General features: G+C 41.8%; 1 protein-coding gene across 3 annotated transcripts in view; it reads left to right on the top strand.

Annotated features, from left to right (window-relative positions):
- LOC131882599 (uncharacterized) overlaps positions 1-17,197 on the top strand; it is a 26,897-nt gene extending 9,700 nt beyond the window's left edge. Inside the window, exons 2-6 of one of the 3 annotated variants that reach the window (XM_059229799.1) lie at positions 316-501; positions 724-921; positions 6,664-6,892; positions 7,684-7,751; positions 12,261-12,921. In XM_059229799.1, coding sequence (XP_059085782.1) covers positions 316-501; positions 724-921; positions 6,664-6,892; positions 7,684-7,751; positions 12,261-12,364 — 785 coding nt within the window. In that variant the 3' untranslated portion in view covers positions 12,365-12,921. Of the gene's footprint in view, positions 1-315; positions 502-723; positions 922-6,663; positions 6,893-7,683; positions 7,752-12,260; positions 12,922-16,763 lie in introns of those variants that run through there. The other 2 variants (XM_059229800.1, XM_059229798.1) reach the window with 2 other exon arrangements.
- The last annotated feature ends 2,881 nt before the right edge of the window (positions 17,198-20,078 follow it).

A 20,078-nucleotide genomic window follows, 5' to 3' on the forward strand; every position in this document is an offset into this window, starting at 1 on the left:
GTAATGGTGTGTGTGTGTGTGTGTGTGTGTGTGTTACTTTTCATACATCTGGGAAAAATCATTTTTTGAGATCTGGAACAGAGCTCCTGGGGGAGCGATGCAGCGCGTGTGCGCATGTATGAATCTCTCCGTACATCAAGTCAGTCGTGGTCTATTACTCAAAGAGTGCAGATATCCTACCAATAGTTTCACATTGTGAACACTGAACCAACAACGATTGCGAAAATAAACTCCTGATAGGACATAAAATAGCGACTCTTTTATAATCTTATTAAAAGTGAGATATTTCCGTCAAAATATTGTTTTCAATTGTAGTGGCTGATGTTTGTTCACCTGAATTTCCATGGGCGTTTGACAATGGACGAAAGTGCTGCCGCACATATTCCGTGACCAATCGATCACAACCCTTGCAATACGAAGATACCTCATCAAAATGCAAGAATAACAATTGGATTGATTGTCCAAATACTAGATATTTTTGTGTTTCTTATTCCAGACCTCGTAAGTGATTCCAAACAGAGTTGAGTTTTCTAAACTAGTACGTCTGAGGTAAGGCTTGGACGTTACTCTGAATGAACATCGACTCGCCACTTTGGCGAATGTAGTTTCATGACGGTGAACGTCCAAGCCTCTAACTCCGAGGTACGAGCTTCAAAAAACAGGCCTCAATTCATTTTTTCTACCAAGTTCATGCTTCATTTACGTGTGCTTACCACTTTGCAGACCATTGTCCACAGCCTTCATCGGTGGGTTTGAACGCAGGATGTTGCACTGCGGCACTGGAACGTTGGGCTGAGAATGAAAACCCTCCTTGTCGAGGATTTAAGATTCAAGAAAATACCCCGTCCACTTGTTGCCCATCGGAGCATTTCACATTTGTTCAAGATTGCGCTAACAATCAACAACGATGTCTTAGTTCGGGTGAGGATTTAATCTTTGACCATGCGCTTGCTACACTGACTGAAACCACTTTTACTGGTCTGAATAGTCGATATTGAAGTAGATAATCAACTAGAGTTTTCGAATCTGACTCACCCATCAATGATTTTCTGAGTGTCCCTTCATTCTATGGCCTGTGATTCTCAATCTTTTCCCCTTCATTCAATCTTTTGGTGAGAATTGTCTTCATTTTTCATGATTTTGGGGGGGGGCTTCCTTATCGCTACTGGGAATGGAATAAAAATCATTCTTTTCTTTGCAAATTCTTGCCACTTGAGTTTTGCTTTTGCAATTAATCTAATTATATATTTTCCCTTCAAATGTTTTTCTTCCAATTTCCATCGGCCTTTTGCCCGAGTCCTATCTATATCCTTTGATTATTTTAAAATTTTATATTGATTCTCGGATTTGCAACTGAACCAAAGAAATGAAATTCCATGTAAGTCATAGTGCGTCATAATTTTTAAAACATTTGATCATGTAAAATATTTGAATTAGCCGCTCAAAGGCACCCTTGAAAGTAAGGCTGATCTGGGTTCGTTAACAAAAAAACTATCTAAGTCACATTTAAAACTCAACAATGGGTCATCTAATAAGGTATAGAATCGTCGAAGAGAGCACGACAGCAAGTTATATAATGCAGGAGCCCGATTTTAAACAAACGAGAATTTCAAGTCCTGCACTAGTTTTTTTATCCAAGGAATGGAATTTACGGCGCATTTCACTTGAAATACCTAGCCTCTTGCTAACGCTATGTCTCCTTGCGCTATGTCGCATTCCCCGAATTGGGACAAAAGGAATGAGGACATTAGAAGACATAAAGGATCAAGTAACATTCATACCCTACGTTGAAAAGTGCATAATCCCAATGACTCATGGCCTTCCCAACAGCTTAATTTCGACATCCGTGAAACTCGTTAAATTTTGTGCAACCCCATAGCGGTCATGAGGGCCCAGTTTGGGGAAGCGTATCCAATATTTGGTTGGACTCATCATTTTTACAGGGTTTTCATAGTAAATACGTCTCTGGACTTGTATGTTCGACATGCTTAACCGTACGTCTGAAAAGCCTTAGTCACTTTTGACTGGATTTACTTTTCAAATTTGCCGTCGTTTTGAAGGATTATTCCGACTTGAAGTCCTGTATCGCTTTGTAGCTCGGTCCTATTTTCTGAATTTTTTCCAAACACTACCTTGGTGTCGTCAGCGTAAGACGAGATTGCATATTCAACGGGTGAGTTGTGCATTGGTGATTTTTTTTTTTTGGTGCGGACTTCCTTACCGCTACCGGGATTGGAATCCCAGCAGTTGAAGACGAGAAGATTATTTATTTTACTTGACTTTTATTTATATATATTATTTGATCGACCAACGAATTGGAGTTGGCTGATCTGGCTAATCCTTGAATATAAGGTTGATCCGGAATTTTAGTCAAAAACTTGTCCAAGTCTGACTTAAATCTTGCTACTGGATCAACCCCTACATAAACCCTACGAATATTTGAGGGCAGCAAATTGAACAATGAAGGAGCCCGAGAAAGAAGAGAGTTGGACTTCATTGTTTTTACTAGCCTGGATTCTCCAGGGCTTGAAGGTGCTCTCAAAACGCACGTTAAGCCTCTACGGTCACTACAATTGACCCTAAATCCTGGGTTGGGACAATGCTCATGAATGCTTTTGTAAATGTACAATATCAGATACCTTTTGTATCTTCTCTGAATACTGTACAATCCCAACCTTTCTAACCTCTCCCAATACGAGAGCTCTCTCATATCCTCAATGTTCCTAGTAAAACATCTTTGGACCTGCTCAAGCTTTTGCAAACCTGCTGAACTAATTGGAGCCGAAATGGGCGAGGCATATTCAAGATGCAGGTGGGCAATCGAGTTGTTCAGAGTTAGCATTGTGATACTATTTTTGGACTTTATTGTGCGATGTATCCAACCACATGTTTGGAAAGCTTTACCAACTTTCAACTGGATATGCTCATCGAACTTTCCATTATCTTGGAGGACTACACCTAAATCCTTCATGGATGAGACCTGCTCAATGTCCTTGCCTTTATCATCTAATAGTGGAGTATCTAATGGCGTCGACCCAAAGGTCATTGAGCGGAATTTCATTCCATTCAGTGCCATGTTACTCGCAGAAACCCAGGAGTAGATTTGGTCTAGGACCTTTGCCAGACAACCGGAATCCTGACCATTCCTACCAACTACCAATTTTGTATCATCAGCATAGGAAGAGATACTGACATTACTACTACCTAGCTTCTGAAGCGGAGCAATGAAGATAATGAAAAGGAGAGGACCCAAAATGCAGCCCTGAGTAACGTCATGTATGTCACTAAGGGATTCCTCAACCTTAACTAAGTGTTTCCTACCACAAATGAAACTTCTTAGCCAATTGAGAACCTTGCCTTGGATCCCAATCTCATGGAGCCTGTTAACTAAAAGGCCATGATCTACCTTGTCAAAGGGCTTGGCAAAGTCGAGATGAACAACGTCGACTGATTCATGGTTCTCCAGTCCCTCAATAACCTGCTCTATATGCTCAATCAGTTGGGTAACCGTGCTAAAATGTGCTCGGAACCCATGCTGGCTAGGAGGAAGGACTTCATGAATATCAAGAAATTCAACAAGTTTGAACTTCATGATCTTCTCAAACAACTTCGCAATATTCGAAGTGAGAGAAATTGGCCGGTAGTTACTGGGGAATGACTTATCTCCCCCTTTAAAAATTGGAACAACATGAGCTACCTTCAGAGAAGAGGGGAACTTCCCCTGGTCCAAGATGCAACGCATCAAGTACGAGAAAACAGGAGCAAGAACCTGTGAGCATCTCATCAGAAACTGAGATGTCACTCCATCAGGGTCAGGGGAGCTCGAGAGTCTCAAGTCCCTGATGGCCTCTAAAGCATCCTGATCTGTGACTAAAAAATCGTGTAAACGCTCAGCTTGACAAGCCTTGCCAGTCCCAACAAACTCATCAATAGAGCAATGGACTGTTGCTCCTAAACTCAGTGGAGTTGAAAACACACTAGAGAAGTGATCTTCAAGTATATTGGCCATAGTCCCTACATTGTTTATGTATGGCTTCCCCATCGACCTCAAAAAGCCCTACAGTGTGTTTGATCTTTCTCTTAGAGTTTGCATAAGAGAAAAACGCCTTCGGAATCGACCTCACCTCTTGAACAACTCTACTTTCCTTGTTCAACTGATCTGTCTCAATGGAGGCCTTAATTCTACCTTGGATTAAATCCAACTTTCTTTGAAGGCTAGCCACAACTACTGGATTCCAAGTGCTCTGGAGCCTTTTTGTTAGTTTGCAACTCTTTTTGAACAAATTCTTCCTATACTTTGGAATTTTAGAATGTGCCCCGCCCTGTGAAATACATTCAGAGATTGCTAGACTGGAACAAACGTCCTCAAAAACTAGAATCATTTTGTCAAAGGCTACATCTATGGACGATTCCTTTTTCAGCATTGAAATAAGATCAAGCTCCCCTAACCTTTCTATAATCAACGGCCATTGTTCATCTTTGAATTTGAGCTTAGCCAGACCGACCTTTTTGGCCGATCTTACTCTAGAGCACGCCGGCTTTTGAATAATGGTCGACCCTATCTCGAGAACATGATGATCTGACAAATTGCTAGGTGTCACATGGACATACTGGATCAGATCAGGGTCATTGGAAAAAAAACAAGTCCAGAACGCTATTCGCTCTGGAGGCTACACCAACATGCTGAGAGAGATTGCACAAAATCGCAAATTCCTCCAGCTTTTCGAACGACTGAGACGTCGATTTTGATATGGGAATATACCCATCAGGACTAGCCTCCCACTCTACAACGCTAGCCGGAAAATTGAAGTACCCTACAAAGAAAAAAAAAATAAGTCTTGATTACCAATGTGTTTTGCACGTCATGCCCATTCTTTTGACGTTAATGCGATCCAAGATCAGTTTATATCAGATATTCATTGAGTACATGTTGGGCACAATGATTCACACAAACATTTTTTATTGAGTACATGTTCGTGTTTAGCTAAAAATCGGCTCCCTTTTGTCGATCCCAGGGTGTCTTGATTTTGCTCATTTCCTGGCACTCTTATTTAGGAGAAGAAACGGGTACAATGTACTTGATTAGCACAAATTTTGGTCATCCCAAAATTTGTAGATGAAGTATGAAATCAAGCAAAGAGGAAGCCTGAACTATGCAACCTTAAAATTATCAGACAATCTCTAGACAGTGCTGCTTTTCAAAATTGGAGGGAACCAAAGCAAATTAAAATGTAAAAGAGCTCTTGGAACTTTTTTTTCAAAATGATAAGACTTTAAAGGGGATAGTTGAAATCCAATAGAAAGTTTTTCTTAAACATGACATGGAAAGGTCTGCAAATATTGGAACCTTGAAGAGAACCAATGAAATATGAGGCACCGAGAAAACGGTCTTATCACAGAAAGCTCATTTTTGTTGACGTTGTCGTTCTCTTACTTTAGTCTCTAGTTAACAATAGCTTGGTTCGCTGGTTTTTTGTCTGAGTTACTTACCGACTTTTGGCCAATGAACAAGTCTCTAATGTTACTGCTCTATGCCTCATTGCCTGTCTCCCCACAGCTTTCGACCGATAAATTAGTGACCTCCGATCTCAGCCATCTAGCCTCGTTTGTGCGTCCCACAGATCTATTCATAAAGCATGTAAGAATCGGAGCTATGACTTCTGCGGTGCATTTAAGGAACTGGGTTGTCCGGCATCAAGACCTGAAGCACTCGAAAATTTCAAGGCTTCAATGGCTATATGATCTTGCTCATCAATGGTAATGGCTGCCAAGGAGACATAGCTGTTGCCCAAATGCCAAATTGCATAATGATTGACCTGGATTAAGCACACAGATTGACAAATTGATCACTAAGGATAATGGCTAAACTGATTGAAATAGATACCTCTTCATTGCTCGGTAGTCTAATGGGCCCTAAGGGGTTGGCTTTTCGTTCGGAGTTGGCGTATGGGTAAAACGCTTTTCACTTGATTTTAACATCTTGCACAGCTTTCCACTCTATCCAGTGAGTTTTTCAAATGAATGTCGATACCTTTAATTTTACATTATGGGATTGGAATGACTCATCATCCAAGGACTTTAAGTGTGGCAGTGCCCAATTGCTGGGAAAGGTTATCCTCGAACAGGTTTAATTAAGAGGTCATTTTTTTAAAATTGCCATATAATGGTGGCATTGTTGATGCTAGTTGGGGTACCGTATTGGTAGAGCATCTGCTCTCCAAGTTGCGAACCCTGGTTTGATCCCAGGCTAGCCAAGTTCAAGCTTCTTGACGGTATTCAAATTACAGCATGAGTGGCTGCTTAAATAGCTTAAATGGACGAAACTGTGCCTATTCCCATGGGTGAGGTAATAGTTAATGTTGGCTATGACGACGAAGCCAGAATGTCCCTCAACTAGGACACCTATCATTCAGATGGCAGGCCGAGCGAGAGAGGTGCTATCTGACTTCGTAACAAACAAGCAAACAAAAACTCTGGTGGCATTGCTTTTTGATGTCAAATTAAATAATGTATGGACACATTATTGCATTATTTTGTTATAACTCTTTTAAAAGCAGGTAAAATGTTCCTAAGCAGGATTGGTAAATGTTGCATTTATTTGATTCATATTTAACTTCATTCCATTGATTCATTTACTTACAGAAAATATGTCATTTCTTTTAGGCCAATTACCTCATGTGCTGTATCCAATTAAGCCCATAATACTAGAAGAGGAAAGCTGGACACGGTATGATGCATCATTTGCACTGGTAAACGCACATTGCGACATTTTCAGAACAAATTATTGGGTGGCATATCCAGTTGACTCGTATTTCATCATCGATTGGGGATACCATCTGGTCCCTCAAAAGCTCATCCTGAGAAACAGCTACAACTCTGATGATAATAACAGGTCAGTCGACTTGACACAATTAATATAAAGTCATATAAAGCTTGTTTTGGCTAGTTGTTTCTTGATTGGTCTTATCTACAGACGGGCGAAACATGCATTTTAAGTTTTATGGCATTGCACAGGTTTATTTCTAAAGTTTAAGGAGGCAAGTGTTGGAATAGAGTTACAAACTAGCAAAAAGCTCCAAGGTAATCTGAATTCATTAGTTGTGGCTAGCCTTCGAAGAGAGTTGGATTTGACCCACGATATAATTCAGAGCCCAGTTTTTAAAACTCATGAGTGAATCTTACATCAAAAAAATATTGTACTTGCTTTCTACATCAGTTGGATCTTTTCACAGTCTGAGATTCACTCCTGCGCTTTAACAAACTGGTCTCAGGCCTCCATCAGGATTGATCAGATGAAGAAGGGGATCCAAACCAACCTTAAGAAAAGTTGAAAGACCCGGTAGGGCCCTTTGAAGTCGACGGGGAAGCCGTAGACAATGAAGAGACTATGGCCAGTATACTAGGAGATCAGTTCTTTAATGTGTTTCAACTCCAAAGAGTTTAGGAGAAACACCCATTCCTTTACTGATGAGTTTGTGGAGGTAGTTAGATATATCTATTTCTAGAGCCTGTAAATGGTGTTAAAAATAATGTGTGCATTTTGACCTATAAAACCAGTTTTCTTTGCTTGTCGCCACTGCCCTCGGATGCAATGCAATTTATCTGTCAATTACAAATTTCTTGAGTTTTCTAGCCTTATATGCGTCCTGTTCTCTTCCTTTACACTCCTGTAGTTTGTTCCAGGCTGCCCATGTCTTTCCTGTCACCATATTTCCTTTCCAACCACAAGGGAGGTAGTCCTAATGAAGCGGGTAACTACATAAAGTATACATATACAAAAATAAAGGAGAGTGCCCTCAGGGATGAAATAGTATAAAAAATAAAAAAAAAGATAAATGAAAAGTCGTCTGGAGAGGAAAATCATTGGCCTAGACCAAAACGGATTTTGGCCGGGGAAGGCCAAAATCCGACGGTGACAAATTTGTTGACTCACCTTCAGATTGTGGCTAAAGAGCGTAATAATGGTGAAGTGGTTGACACCATTTACCTCTACTTTGCCAAGGCTTTTGATCACGTGACCCATGGCCGAATGCTGATGAAAGTAGAAGAGGCTGGCGTTGGAGGCTACTTGCTGGCATGGATTAAGTCTTAGATATCAAAGAGGGAGCAATGCGTGGTCTTCAATGGATCCAAATCTGACTGGACAAAAGTTTTCTCAGGTGTACCACAAGGCAGTGTCTTGGGGCCGGTCTTATTCCAAATCTTCATCAACTCCATGAATGTTTCTGAACATTCCAACATCCTGAAATTTGCAGATGGCACAAAACCATTCCGCGTCATTCGTTGTGAATCTGATGTGGCTACCCTCCAGGCGGATCTACGAGAGCTCGAGACTTGGTTTGCTGAAAATGGGATGGCATTCAATGCAAAGAAAGGTAAGGTAATGAGGTTTGGGCCACGACAGCAGGTGTCCAGCCCTTTTAAAGGGGGAGATAAGTCGCTCCCCAGTAACTATAGACCGATTTCTCTCACTTCAAATATTGCGAAGGTGTTTGAGAAAATCATGAGGTCCAAACTTGTTGAATTTCTTGAGGTCGAGGAAGTCCTTCCTCCGAGCCAGCATGGGTTCCGAGCACATTTTAGCACGGTTACCCAACTGTTTGATCATATTGAGCAGGTTATTGAGGGACTAGAGAGCCATGAATCAGTTGATGTCTATCTTGATTTTGCCAAGGCCCTTGACAAAGTAGATCATGGTCCTTTAGTTAACAGGCTCCATGAGATTGGGATCCAAGGCAAGGTTCTCAATTGGTTGAAAAGTTTCATTTCTGTTAGGAAGCAATTAGTTAAGGTTGAGGGATCCCTTAGTGACATGTCATGTCGGGTGTCCCTCAGGGCTCCATTTTGGTCCTCTCCTTTTCATTATCTTCATTGCTCCGCTTCAGAAGCTTGGTAGTAGTAATGTCAGTATCTCTTCCTATGCTGATGATGCAAAATTGGTAGTTGGTAGGAATGGCCAGGATTCCGGTTGTCTGGCAAAGGTCCTAGACCAATTTTATTCCTGGGTTGCTGCGAGTAACATGGCTTTGAATGGAATGAAATTCCGCTCAATGACCTTTGGGTCGACGCCATTAGACACTCCACTATTAGATGATAAAGGTAAGGACATTGAGCAGGTCTCATCCATGAAGGATTTAGGTGTAGTCCTCCAAGATAAGGGAAAGTTCGATGAGCATATCCAGTTGAAAGTTGGTAAGGCTTTTCAAACATGTGGTTGGATACATTGCATGTTTAAGTCCAGAGATAGTGTCACGATGCTAACTCTGAACAACTCGATTGTCCACCTGCATCTTGAATATGCCTCTCCCATTTGGGCTCCAATTAGTTCAGCAGGTTTGCAAAAGCTTGAGCAGGTCCAAAGATGATTTACTAGGAACATTGAGGATATGAGAGAGCTCCCATCCCAGGGATTGTACAGTATTCAGAGAAGGTACGAAAGGTATCTGATATTGTACGTTTTCAAAAGCATTCATGAGCTTTGTCCCAACCCAAGAAAATAGGGTCAATTGTAGTGACCGTAGAGGCTTAACGTGCGTTTTGAGAGCACCTTCAAGCCCTCGAGAATCTGGGCTAGTTAAAACAATGAAGTCCACCTCTCTTCTTTCTCCGGCTCCTTCATTGTTCAATTTACTGCCCTCAAATATTCGTAAGGCTTATATAAGCGTTGATCCAGCATCAGAATTTATGTCGGACTTGAGCAAGTTTTTGACTAAAATTCCGGATCAACCTTATATTCAAGGATTAGCCAGATCAGCCAGATCAGCCAACTCCAATTCGTTGGTCGATCAAATAATATATATGTATATAAATAAAAGGCAAGTAAAATGAATAATCTTCTTGTCTTGAAGTGCTTGGATTCCACTTCCGGTAGCCGTAAGGAAATCCGCAAAAAAAGGAAAAAATAAAGAAAGAGGGAACAGGACAGCCGCATATGCCCATGTGCATGCAATACAAGTACACACCACCTCCTAATACGATCCATTTATTGCGATGTGAGCTGGACGGTGAAGAGTTTGTTTGTTTGTTTGTCCGGAGTCGGAAGACAGCACTCTCGCTCAGCATGCTTCTGATGATGGGTGTCCCAATTAAGGGATATTCCCGCTCCATTGTCGCAACCAAACGTGCAACATTGATTATTACCTCACCCTCGGGAATGATCGCAGGTTCGCCCATTTAAGCTCTTAAGGCAGCAACTTATGCTATAATTTAAACACCGCAAAGAAGCTTGGACTCGGCTCGCCTGGGATCGAATCAGGATTCGCAAGTGGAAAGCGGTTGCTCTACCAATACAGTACCCCAGATAGCCTTAAAATTGTGAAGAGATTCCTCATGTCTCCTTCACGGTGGGTTGGAACTGCAAACCCGATCTTGAGCTCTTGCCATGAACTCAAAATTGTTGGTTTACCTCCCTCAGGGGCACAGTTTGCATTGCTGATTTCTTAGCCTTGTGGAGTAGCTTAAGGTCGAGGGATCCCTTAGCAACATACATGATGTCAAGTCAGGTGTTCCCCAGAGTTCGATCTTAGGGCCCCTCTTGTTTATAATATTCGTTGCCCCGCTTCAAAAGCTTAGTATTAGTGCCAGTCTCTCTTCTTACGCTGGCGATTCAAAGTTAGTTTCTGGTAGGAATGGCCAAGATTCCAGTAGCCTTGCAAAGGACTTAAATCGAATCTACTCTTGGGTAACTGAGAGTAATATGGCCCTGAATGGAATGAAATTCCGCTCAATGACATTTGAGTCAACTCCTTTAAATACTCCACTCGTAGATAATGGAGGTAAAGATATTGAGCAGGTCTTTAGGTGTTTGTGTTGAACCCGAAATGAACAACAAACCAAGGTTGCGTGATTTTTGTAATTAGGTTGCGCGAGGGCCCATCCTCCGTCATTCATAGCACAAATGCCTAGAGAGAAAATGCAAGCCGTTTGAATACATAACGGCAAAGCTCCGGATTGGCCACCCTTATCAGATTGGAATGGACATTTGCAACCCGTCATCGGATTGATAACTGTCCTTGGACCAGATTGGGTGATGGTTGTCCATCCAATTATGGAGGATTGGGATGAAACTGATTAGAGGTGATTGATATGAATCTGTTGACTGGTGGTCAATGTCAGTCTGACGACTGACGTTTGGTTGATGTCAGTCCCAATCTGATAAGGGCGGCCAATCCGGAGCTTTGCCGTTATTTATTCAAATGGCTTGCATTATCTCTCTTGGCATTTGTGCTATGAATAACGCAGAATGGGCCTCCGCGCAACCTAATTACAAAAATCACGCAACCTTGGTTTGTTGTTCATTTCGAGTTAACACAAAAACCTGATTACCCAACAATCACCCGCCCAATCACCAATAATCAACACGCTTCTATCTATTACTGGGTGGCTCTCGTTTCTTGCACGATGCCGAAGTGAGATACGCCATGATAGAACTAGAAGCCGTGGCAATTGCGTGGGCAGTGAGTAAATGCCGCTTATTCTTGGTCCGATACCCGTTTACAGTCGTGACCGACCACAAGCCGTTGGTTCCCATTTCCAATAGAAACGTATGAAACTTGAGGCTACAAAACTATTCGTTGAAATTGGCGGGCTACCGTTTAAGGTCAATTGGCAAAAAGGCAAAGACCACATTCTGGCAGATTGCCATTCAAGATGGCCCGTTGACACCCCCAACATGGATGACAAATAAACGCACGAAGATTCAGCAAACCTGGTCATCGCTTCAGTTTTTTCCGACCCACTTATTAGTCGTATTAGTTAGAAATTAGTAGAAAATGCAGCCAAACTTAATGCCAACTACAAAAATCTAATCGATTCTGTATCATCCGGTGAACCTATTGCCCCTTTTAAAAGTGTTTGGTCAAACCTCAGTATCGTGGGCAAACTCGTTTTTGTTGGAAACAGAGCGGTGGTACCCTCTTCTGAGATTAAGACCGTTCTTCATAACCTCCATGTGGGCCATCAGGGGATTACTGCCACAAAATGGCTTGCCCGCCAGTCAGTGTTCTGGCCTGGAATTGATACCTCAATTGAGGATATGATCAACAAATGTCCAGAGACCAAGAAACGCGTCCGGCTCAGAGAAAAGAGCCCCCAGCAGCGGATGATATCCCTGACCACACAATGGACGAACTCCACATCGATCTCTTTCAGATCGGCCAACACTTCTCGTTGGCTGCTATAGATCGTTACTCCGGGGTTCCATTCATATGCGATTGGTACCAATGCCCATCTACTCGTCAAATTACTAATGCTCTTTCCAGGCTCTTCTCTGGCTATGGCTCTCCGGTGGTGCTTCGATCCGATAACGACTCGCAATTCTCCTCATCAACCTTTCAAGAGTCTGTACAAAACTGGGGAATCTTGAGGAAACCAAGCTCACCATACAAACCTCAATCAAACGGGCTAGCCGAACGCACTGTCTGAACTCTAAAAGAAACCTTAACTCGTCTAAACTGCACATCCCTTGCCGGTGAAGTATTTACTACAGCTCTCCTCAATGTTTGGAATACGCCACGACCGGATGGGGTTTCCCCAGCATTTCGAATGTTTGGCAGGATTTTGAGATCAAAAATTCCCACCCCTCGTCTTAACAGAACTGTTGATCTAAACCATGCCAATCTTGTTCGACAAACCGCCAGGAATCACCAACTCAAAACAAGATCCCAATCCCGCCGCTTCCTCCCAAATCTCATCCAAGGCCAAAGAATACAAATCATAGAGATCATTCATACTTCTTCACAGGGGAAAAAAATTCATAAGAAATAGAAAGTTCATCAAACCTGACCTTTCAAAGAGTGCCCCTCAATTGTCACATGAAAGGCCCGGATTTTGAAGGAGGGGGGAGATGATATACATTAGGCTCTTGCTCATACATGATCTGTTCTTTTATGTTATGTTTTGCGCCAATATTGGTCAGTCGAGAATACACACTGCTACCAATAAGTCCAAGTCTCATCACTATTGAAGATAATGATACAATGAAAATAGTGCCAAAATTGTTCATTAGCAGACTTGATCATGGAGTATGGAAGTTCTGGAGTGGAAAACTCCTCTTTTAGAAGACGTTCAATCGTGGTGTGAGCTTTTTGCTCCTCTACTGGGGTACTCCATGGCTTGATTCACAGAGGTATTTTAATTTCCTTTTTCATAATATGGACCACAAATAATTTAGGGTGTCTTTATTGGTATGGGATTGTCATACAATTCTGATAAATTTCAAGATAGAGTGTTCATCCACAGGTTTTATTTTTGATGCTTTATGATTTCCGTCGGATTTTGAGAAATGCGAGAGAAACCGTTCTCAAAACAAATTTACTATTATTTAATACATTTTGCAATTTTGGACGTGAATCCGATCCGACTTTTCCATTCGCCAATCCGCAGCCAAACAGTCTTTTCAGTCTGACCGAATCTGAATCCGATTTTTTTCCCAATCCGAACCGATCGAATCCGGAAAGTCGGATCCGAAGCACATCTTTAGATAGGAGTACGTAGGTGTTGATCTAGTAGTAGCAAGATCTATGCCAGACTTGGACAAGTTTTTCATTGAAATTCCTTATTTACCACACAGTTGTTACCGCATTGAACTTTTAATGCAATCAAATGAGATTGCATTATAATTTGAGATTATTTACCATACATTTGCTCTTTTTAATACTTTTAAAACCTTTCACACAAAAATCAATGTTTCGCGATGATTTTTATTGATTTCCTGTTCCACGGTTTAGGCATTTTCTTTATTTTTATTTTCAGAGCATATCTTTTAGTATACTTGACTCATTTATATGCATATTTAAGGTTTTTGCGCATATTTGTTCGGACATTTTTTCGGCATATTTTAGTTGTCATGAGTCATATCTTGTTGAGACGGAAATCTCTTCATGATTGATTGTTTCTCGCCCCTTATGATATGGTCACCTTTTTTGATAATCATGCCAGTTCTATGTCCAGTTGGACACCCTGAAAAGAAAAAGCTGAAAAAAACGAGTTAAGTAAGAGCAAGGAGAGAAAAATAAAGACGCCATTATGGTTATGAAGGAAGAAGAATAAGGTGTGCAAAATTTGTTCAACCCAAGAGGAAAAAGGAGGGAAATACAGTCCACGAAATATCACTAGGGCCCTGATATCCGTCAGAGCGAGCCCGACGCGGTCTCCAGTGAAACGGGTACGGATTGCCCGGGAGAGACGTCGATGCCACGCGCTCGTTTCTGATGAGATCGAGTTGGTAGACATTTTTCGGAATTCAAGGCCCGGAAAGTCGCACCATATCTAATTTGATTACTAGTTGAGTTTTTTCAGTCAAAAACTTGTCAAAATCTAACTCAGATCCTGGTGCTGCATCAACGCCTACACTATACGTACAAACTCTGGCCGTCACCTGAGCATACAATCTAAATGAAGCGTTGGGGAATATGGAAGTTTGCCCAACCTAATCTCTGGTACAGGTGCTATCAGTCCAGAAAATCCTACGATCAATGGGCAAACTAAGGCCCTCTTGGACACATAAACAAAACCGGGCTCTTAGTAGAGCAGCTTGAAGTTCTAGTTTAGAGCATCCCTGAATGTCCGGAGCTCCCTCCAAACCGCCTCGTTTGGATTCTTGTTCATTACGCGGAGAAATCTGATCTTGCCCACGCACGAGATGGTAAAGGTCCAATCCAATCTTTCCACCACCTTATCTTTTCTTCTGATAGTTGAATTGCCTTGTCGAAAGTCTCTGCCTCCAACGGAGTTTGAAGGTTAATGTCCCAATCCAAACCTAAGTGAGTGTAGTCTCGCAAAGCGTATCTTCTTCCCCTTAACCACGAATGGTGAGGCTAATCCCATGGGGGAATGGATACCCGCCGGTATAGCAAGAAGCTTGCATTTGGTGAAGGGGGTCCATTGTTTATTGAGACATCGGGAACACCGGACTTCAACCCATCTTCATCAGATTCCAAGATCAACCATTACACCTTGTTAGCTGAGGCCAGCCTCTCCTCCATCGACTCAAACTGATCTTTGTTGGAAATCAACTTGTAAGTTCAAAATTGCCCGCGGTCAATATCTCCTTGATTGCTAGCGACTTGCGATTGGCTTCCTCTCTTGTTGGGATCAAGTTTGCGAGGTCATTCACGTAAAATCCATTTATTATTGTCTCAGTGACATCGATATGACTATTTTCGTGTTCTTTGGCCGTCTTTTGAAGGGCAGCTATGGCAACGCAAGGTGAAAGTCCATCGCCGAAAAGTCAACAATGATTATTCGTCAAGAACTCAGTCCCTGAGCTAGGTGTTGGTCATAGAGATACGGAAATAAGGTTCTCCGGGCCTTGGCCATTTCTTCAAGAAATTTAACTTTAGATGAATTTTGTTTCCAATTGAGACTCTGAGTGTTTAGGTGTTTGTCGTTAGCAGGATTGGTTCGTATTGTTTTATCAGTGATATCACGTTTTGTACCATCCCCTCTGGCCTAAAGAAATCCTGCTTCACGACAAACGGGTTTTGAAGGTTCCAAGGTGGCCCCATTGGCAGAAGCATCAAAGGGAGGTTAAACAGTAGTGGGAGGAAAAATGAATGGGAAGGGTTAGCTGCAGGCGCCAAACTGGTGAAATAAACCCGTGATTCATCCCTCATCTAGGGTTGAGCGAAGTGCTGTCAAGGATTGGGGGATGAAAGGGGAAAACAACACCATTGAAATGTTGTGCCCGAGGATGTTATGGGCAACATGGCCTTTGCAATAAGAGTGGAATTTGTCATGTCGTCCAACTTCTTTGGTTCGTCATATTGAGGAGAGAAAAGGTGCTTGGTCGGAATTGCCCAAGCCCTTAGGACTTCTATTAAGAACGGTTTGTTTATTGAACCACAACGCTTGTAGGACTCACGAATATCATCATCATTAGTAACGCATTTCCGTTTAAAACCATTCGAATTTCCCGCTTTATTGTCGATTTTTGTCGACTGGATGAAGATATAAACCGAATGACATCTCTCAAAATTTTCGCTTTATTTGCATTCTAAACGATCCCCTGCCTAACCATCTCTAGGTAATGCTTGGCCTCCCCACCCACAGAGTAGAACATTTGATTCGTTTGATTCATGGATTTCAAACCCGCCCGGGAAGGGTTGGTTCAACATTTCGGCTCCAAATGCAGTTGTTGAAAATCTGCTCATACGGAGGAAAGTGTATTTTGCTACAGAGAAGTCTTGCAGAGACATAATTTTCAGCCTTAATGGTAGAACCTAACGGCTTTCGTAAATGTGTGGATTTGGAAAAATCTTAAAATTGATCAAACTTTGCGTGCTTTAAGTCTGTTGTTCAAATGGGATGCTTCTGAAATGATTATGATATGATAAAAGGCGCTAAAATCACATTATTCAGCTAGAAACACTTTTCGCCAAATTCACATTTTTTGCCGTAATACTATTGATCCTTTTTGTTCATTACTAAAAATATGAGAATACCAATTCGTTGTGGAGCCAATTTACCTTTCATTGAAGATTTGCGGCTCAAATGGAGCATGTTGGTTATGACATTGACAACTGAAAACTCTTTTCTTGAAATTTTCATCTTTGGTTATGTTCCCTTAAAATGTGCTCGCGAAACGCAATTTAATTCAGCAAAACCATTCAATGGAACCACTTATAGTGATTAATTTATGTGCAAAAGAGTTTACTTTTAATGGGGCATAGATTTACCACATACGTAGGTTGCTTATTTCCCTGAAGATATGTGCTTGCTACCATCTATTTTCTCTAATCCTCAATATGTGCCTTCCTTTTTAGAGGAGTTCAAGATTTTGTCTTTTCCGGTTCGGGAACCAAGGATCCATATAATTGGGTTGAATTAGTCAACGAACGGTTGGCGAGTGTTCTCAGCCCTGGAATGGCGCCATGTGAAGCTCCATTTGTCCCATTTATGATTACGACCAATTTATCCCTTCGATACTTCATTTTTGATCCGATCACCTACTACGGGATTGGGGCTGCTCTACAGTTTATCGACATCCAATGAAATTATCTTCAGGATGGATATTGCTCAAAACCCAGGAAAAGCATATTTATCACTTACATATTTCTAGCACATCCTCAAGTACGAGGCAACAGTATCTTATTCCCCATGCCACAGTGAAAATAAATTCGGATTGAACGTATATTGGAAGCAACGCTTTATTGCCCGTCCGTCTTAAGATAACTTTATGCGAAAAAATGGAAAACCGGTACCTAATGGGCCATTGTTCAATCATGACTTGAGCTGGGTATAAGTCAGATCTTGTTTCTAGCACCTCCTACTTCAATGAATGTGGTAATATCGAGGTTTGTGTGTACATGCTCATTTATTCCCGAGCATGTTTATTTCCCCATTTTCATATCCATGATTACACAGATTCCTCGTTATCCTCGCCCTTTTCTCATTTGTTCCCAAATGAAGAGTGATGACTTGAATTACCTCATCCACAGAACGACTGGTATCTGCTTTTATCCCGATCGAATGTTCGACAATACGGAAAAATCCTGGTGAACAACACTGCCAAAAGACAGATACTTGTGTTGATTGTGGGCGAAGGTGTAGAGACATAAGGCGTGCATAGTTGTCCCATGTTGGTTTCCACTTGAGGAACAAGCGTAGATCAATATCTTCTTGGAGATTTTCAGGGGGATTTACTGTGAGATTGGGCAAGCTTCGTCCTGGATTATTGTCTGAAACGGTTGTAGGGCCAGAAATGGCAGGAAAGGGAGTTATGGGCATCTGAGCTGCATCATAGTCCTGCCGAAAGCCCATGATTTGAGTTTGGAAAGTCATTAACTGACTCTCATGCTCGCCAAGGTTAATCTCATCGGAATCCTTGTCATCGGCCATCGGGTCCATCATTACTTCCTCGTCTGCTTGTGCGTACTTCGATAAGGTGTCCTCCCACTTCCTTAAGATCAATTTGAGTTGAATCGGGTCCATCATTACTTCCTCGTCTGCTTGTGCGTACTTCGATAAGGTGTCCTCCCACTTCCTTAAGATCAATTTGAGTTGAATCGGGTCCATCATTACTTCCTCGTCTGCTTGTGCGTACTTCGATAAGGTGTCCTCCCACTTCCTTAAGATCAATTTGAGTTGAATCGGGTAATCACCTGTCTTGTATAAGTTGTGGATACTTGTAGCCTTGGTATTGTGACGTGTCACAATCCCTTTGAATGCTCGACGGGATCGAACTAAACGTTCAATAACCTCTCGGGGATCGGAGATCGTTTCAAACGACATTTTGAAGTCGGTATATTTGGTTAGGGTTATTTGCAATTGTGGTTAAGAAGAGGCGGGGTAGATCCAATCAAAAGGTACCTTATCACACAGATCAATGGTGGGAATCCAAATGTTGGGCGTTCTTCATAACAGCTGCGCCATGGAAGATGTCGATGGTTCATATAATATAAAACCCTTCGTTTATTCAATACACCATTTATTTTCAAAGGGGACACGGTTTTCACTGACCATGCGGTCATCAGACTGTCGATCTAGCCCTCCGACAGCCGGCAAAAACTCAAGCAATGATTTAGGATAGAAGTGAGAAAGGAGATGTGGAACGACTGAACAATGTAAAAGTTAATATCATACCACCTGTGTTTCTGCCTACATTTCTACGTTTTTTCCCGTTATGGCCAGCAATGATTGATTTCTATATCATTTGCCCAAATTGCTCTCTAATGCCCTTACGGACAAGATCACATCTTCAGAAGAACTATGCATGCATTCTTCCACTTCTGATATTGACTGATATTGAACTATACCATAGATTTCTAGACGCTGTATGTCAGACGACCGACCACTTGGTTGGCTAAACAGTACAATAAACAGGTTTGTAATCAATTCCCAGGAGACCATCCATTGTACTGTTTTACCAGCCGAGTGGCCGGTCGTCCGACATCCAGTGTCTAGAAATCTATGACTATACAAATATGTATTTATCAAGGAGTATGCATCAGTTTTTGATTCATCCACTCAACTACAAGCCATGAAGGGCACTCCCATGCATATTGATCTAATTCCAATCAATCAATCAGTCCGGATAACAAAACCTCGAATTTGTCTCATTCCACGTGATGTCCCATAGGCATATCGCGACTCTGCCAAGAAAGAGCTCGAATGTTCCGTACAAGGATGAGATTGAAGGTCTCCCTTTTCCAGATAAATTATTTTTAATTCCCAAAACAACAACGGAACATGAGACTATCCAGTCTCTGACCCTAGCAATAGGTTACCTGCCAAGATAGCGCCCTTTAAAGAGAGCACCTATTTTACTAGGGCTGAATTTGTTTAGACCTATCTAAAGATCTCCGGTTATAGGGTTTTTAGAGCCAACACTACTGTCTCAAAGAATGAAGAACAACAAACTCGTGATATACCGTTTCACCATTAATTGTATTTCTTGTGTAAGTACAGTATTATACAATGCAAGACATGAATTAGGATCTTACCTTATCTCGACCGTTTACTTTTCTACCTTTGCTTGCCCTGACCAAGTCTTGAGGATGATTGCAAATGTACATGTATTGGGGGCATGAATTGGTACACCTCAACTTGAGTCTGGTTGTGTCATGGACACACGAACGAACGTGTGCATAAAAGGCAAACGAGTCGCCTATCGATAATGGGCCCAACAAGGCAAACGAAGTCGCCTATCAATGGTGCGAAAAAGGCAAACAAGTTGCCTATCAATAATGGGCACAAAAAGGCAACCGAAGTCACCTATCAATGATATGCGAAAAGGCAACCGAAATCGCCTAACAATGTTATGCCTTGACTCAAAGAGACTTAATAAGTCTCGCGATATTGGAGAGGTGTATCCGTTAGATGAACATACAAAGGGGAAAACCTTGCAAACAAAACCACCTTCAAGCTTGGTCTACAATGGGAAATCCACGGCTTGTACTCCTGGGCTTCCCAGCATAGAGTCCTATCAGCGTTTCCGCCAAAGAGTCTCCACTTTGAGCACTAAGCACTATGCACCTTTTTTCAAATTATCGTAATTCCGAGAAACGTCAAACAAGTTAGTAATCTTTACACTTCAACACAAGAAGACTTTTCTGTCTTGTGTCAAAGTTGAAGGAGTT

This window comes from Tigriopus californicus, chromosome 6 (assembly GCF_007210705.1).
Source record: "Tigriopus californicus strain San Diego chromosome 6, Tcal_SD_v2.1, whole genome shotgun sequence".
Classification (NCBI taxonomy): Eukaryota; Metazoa; Arthropoda; class Copepoda; order Harpacticoida; family Harpacticidae; genus Tigriopus; species Tigriopus californicus.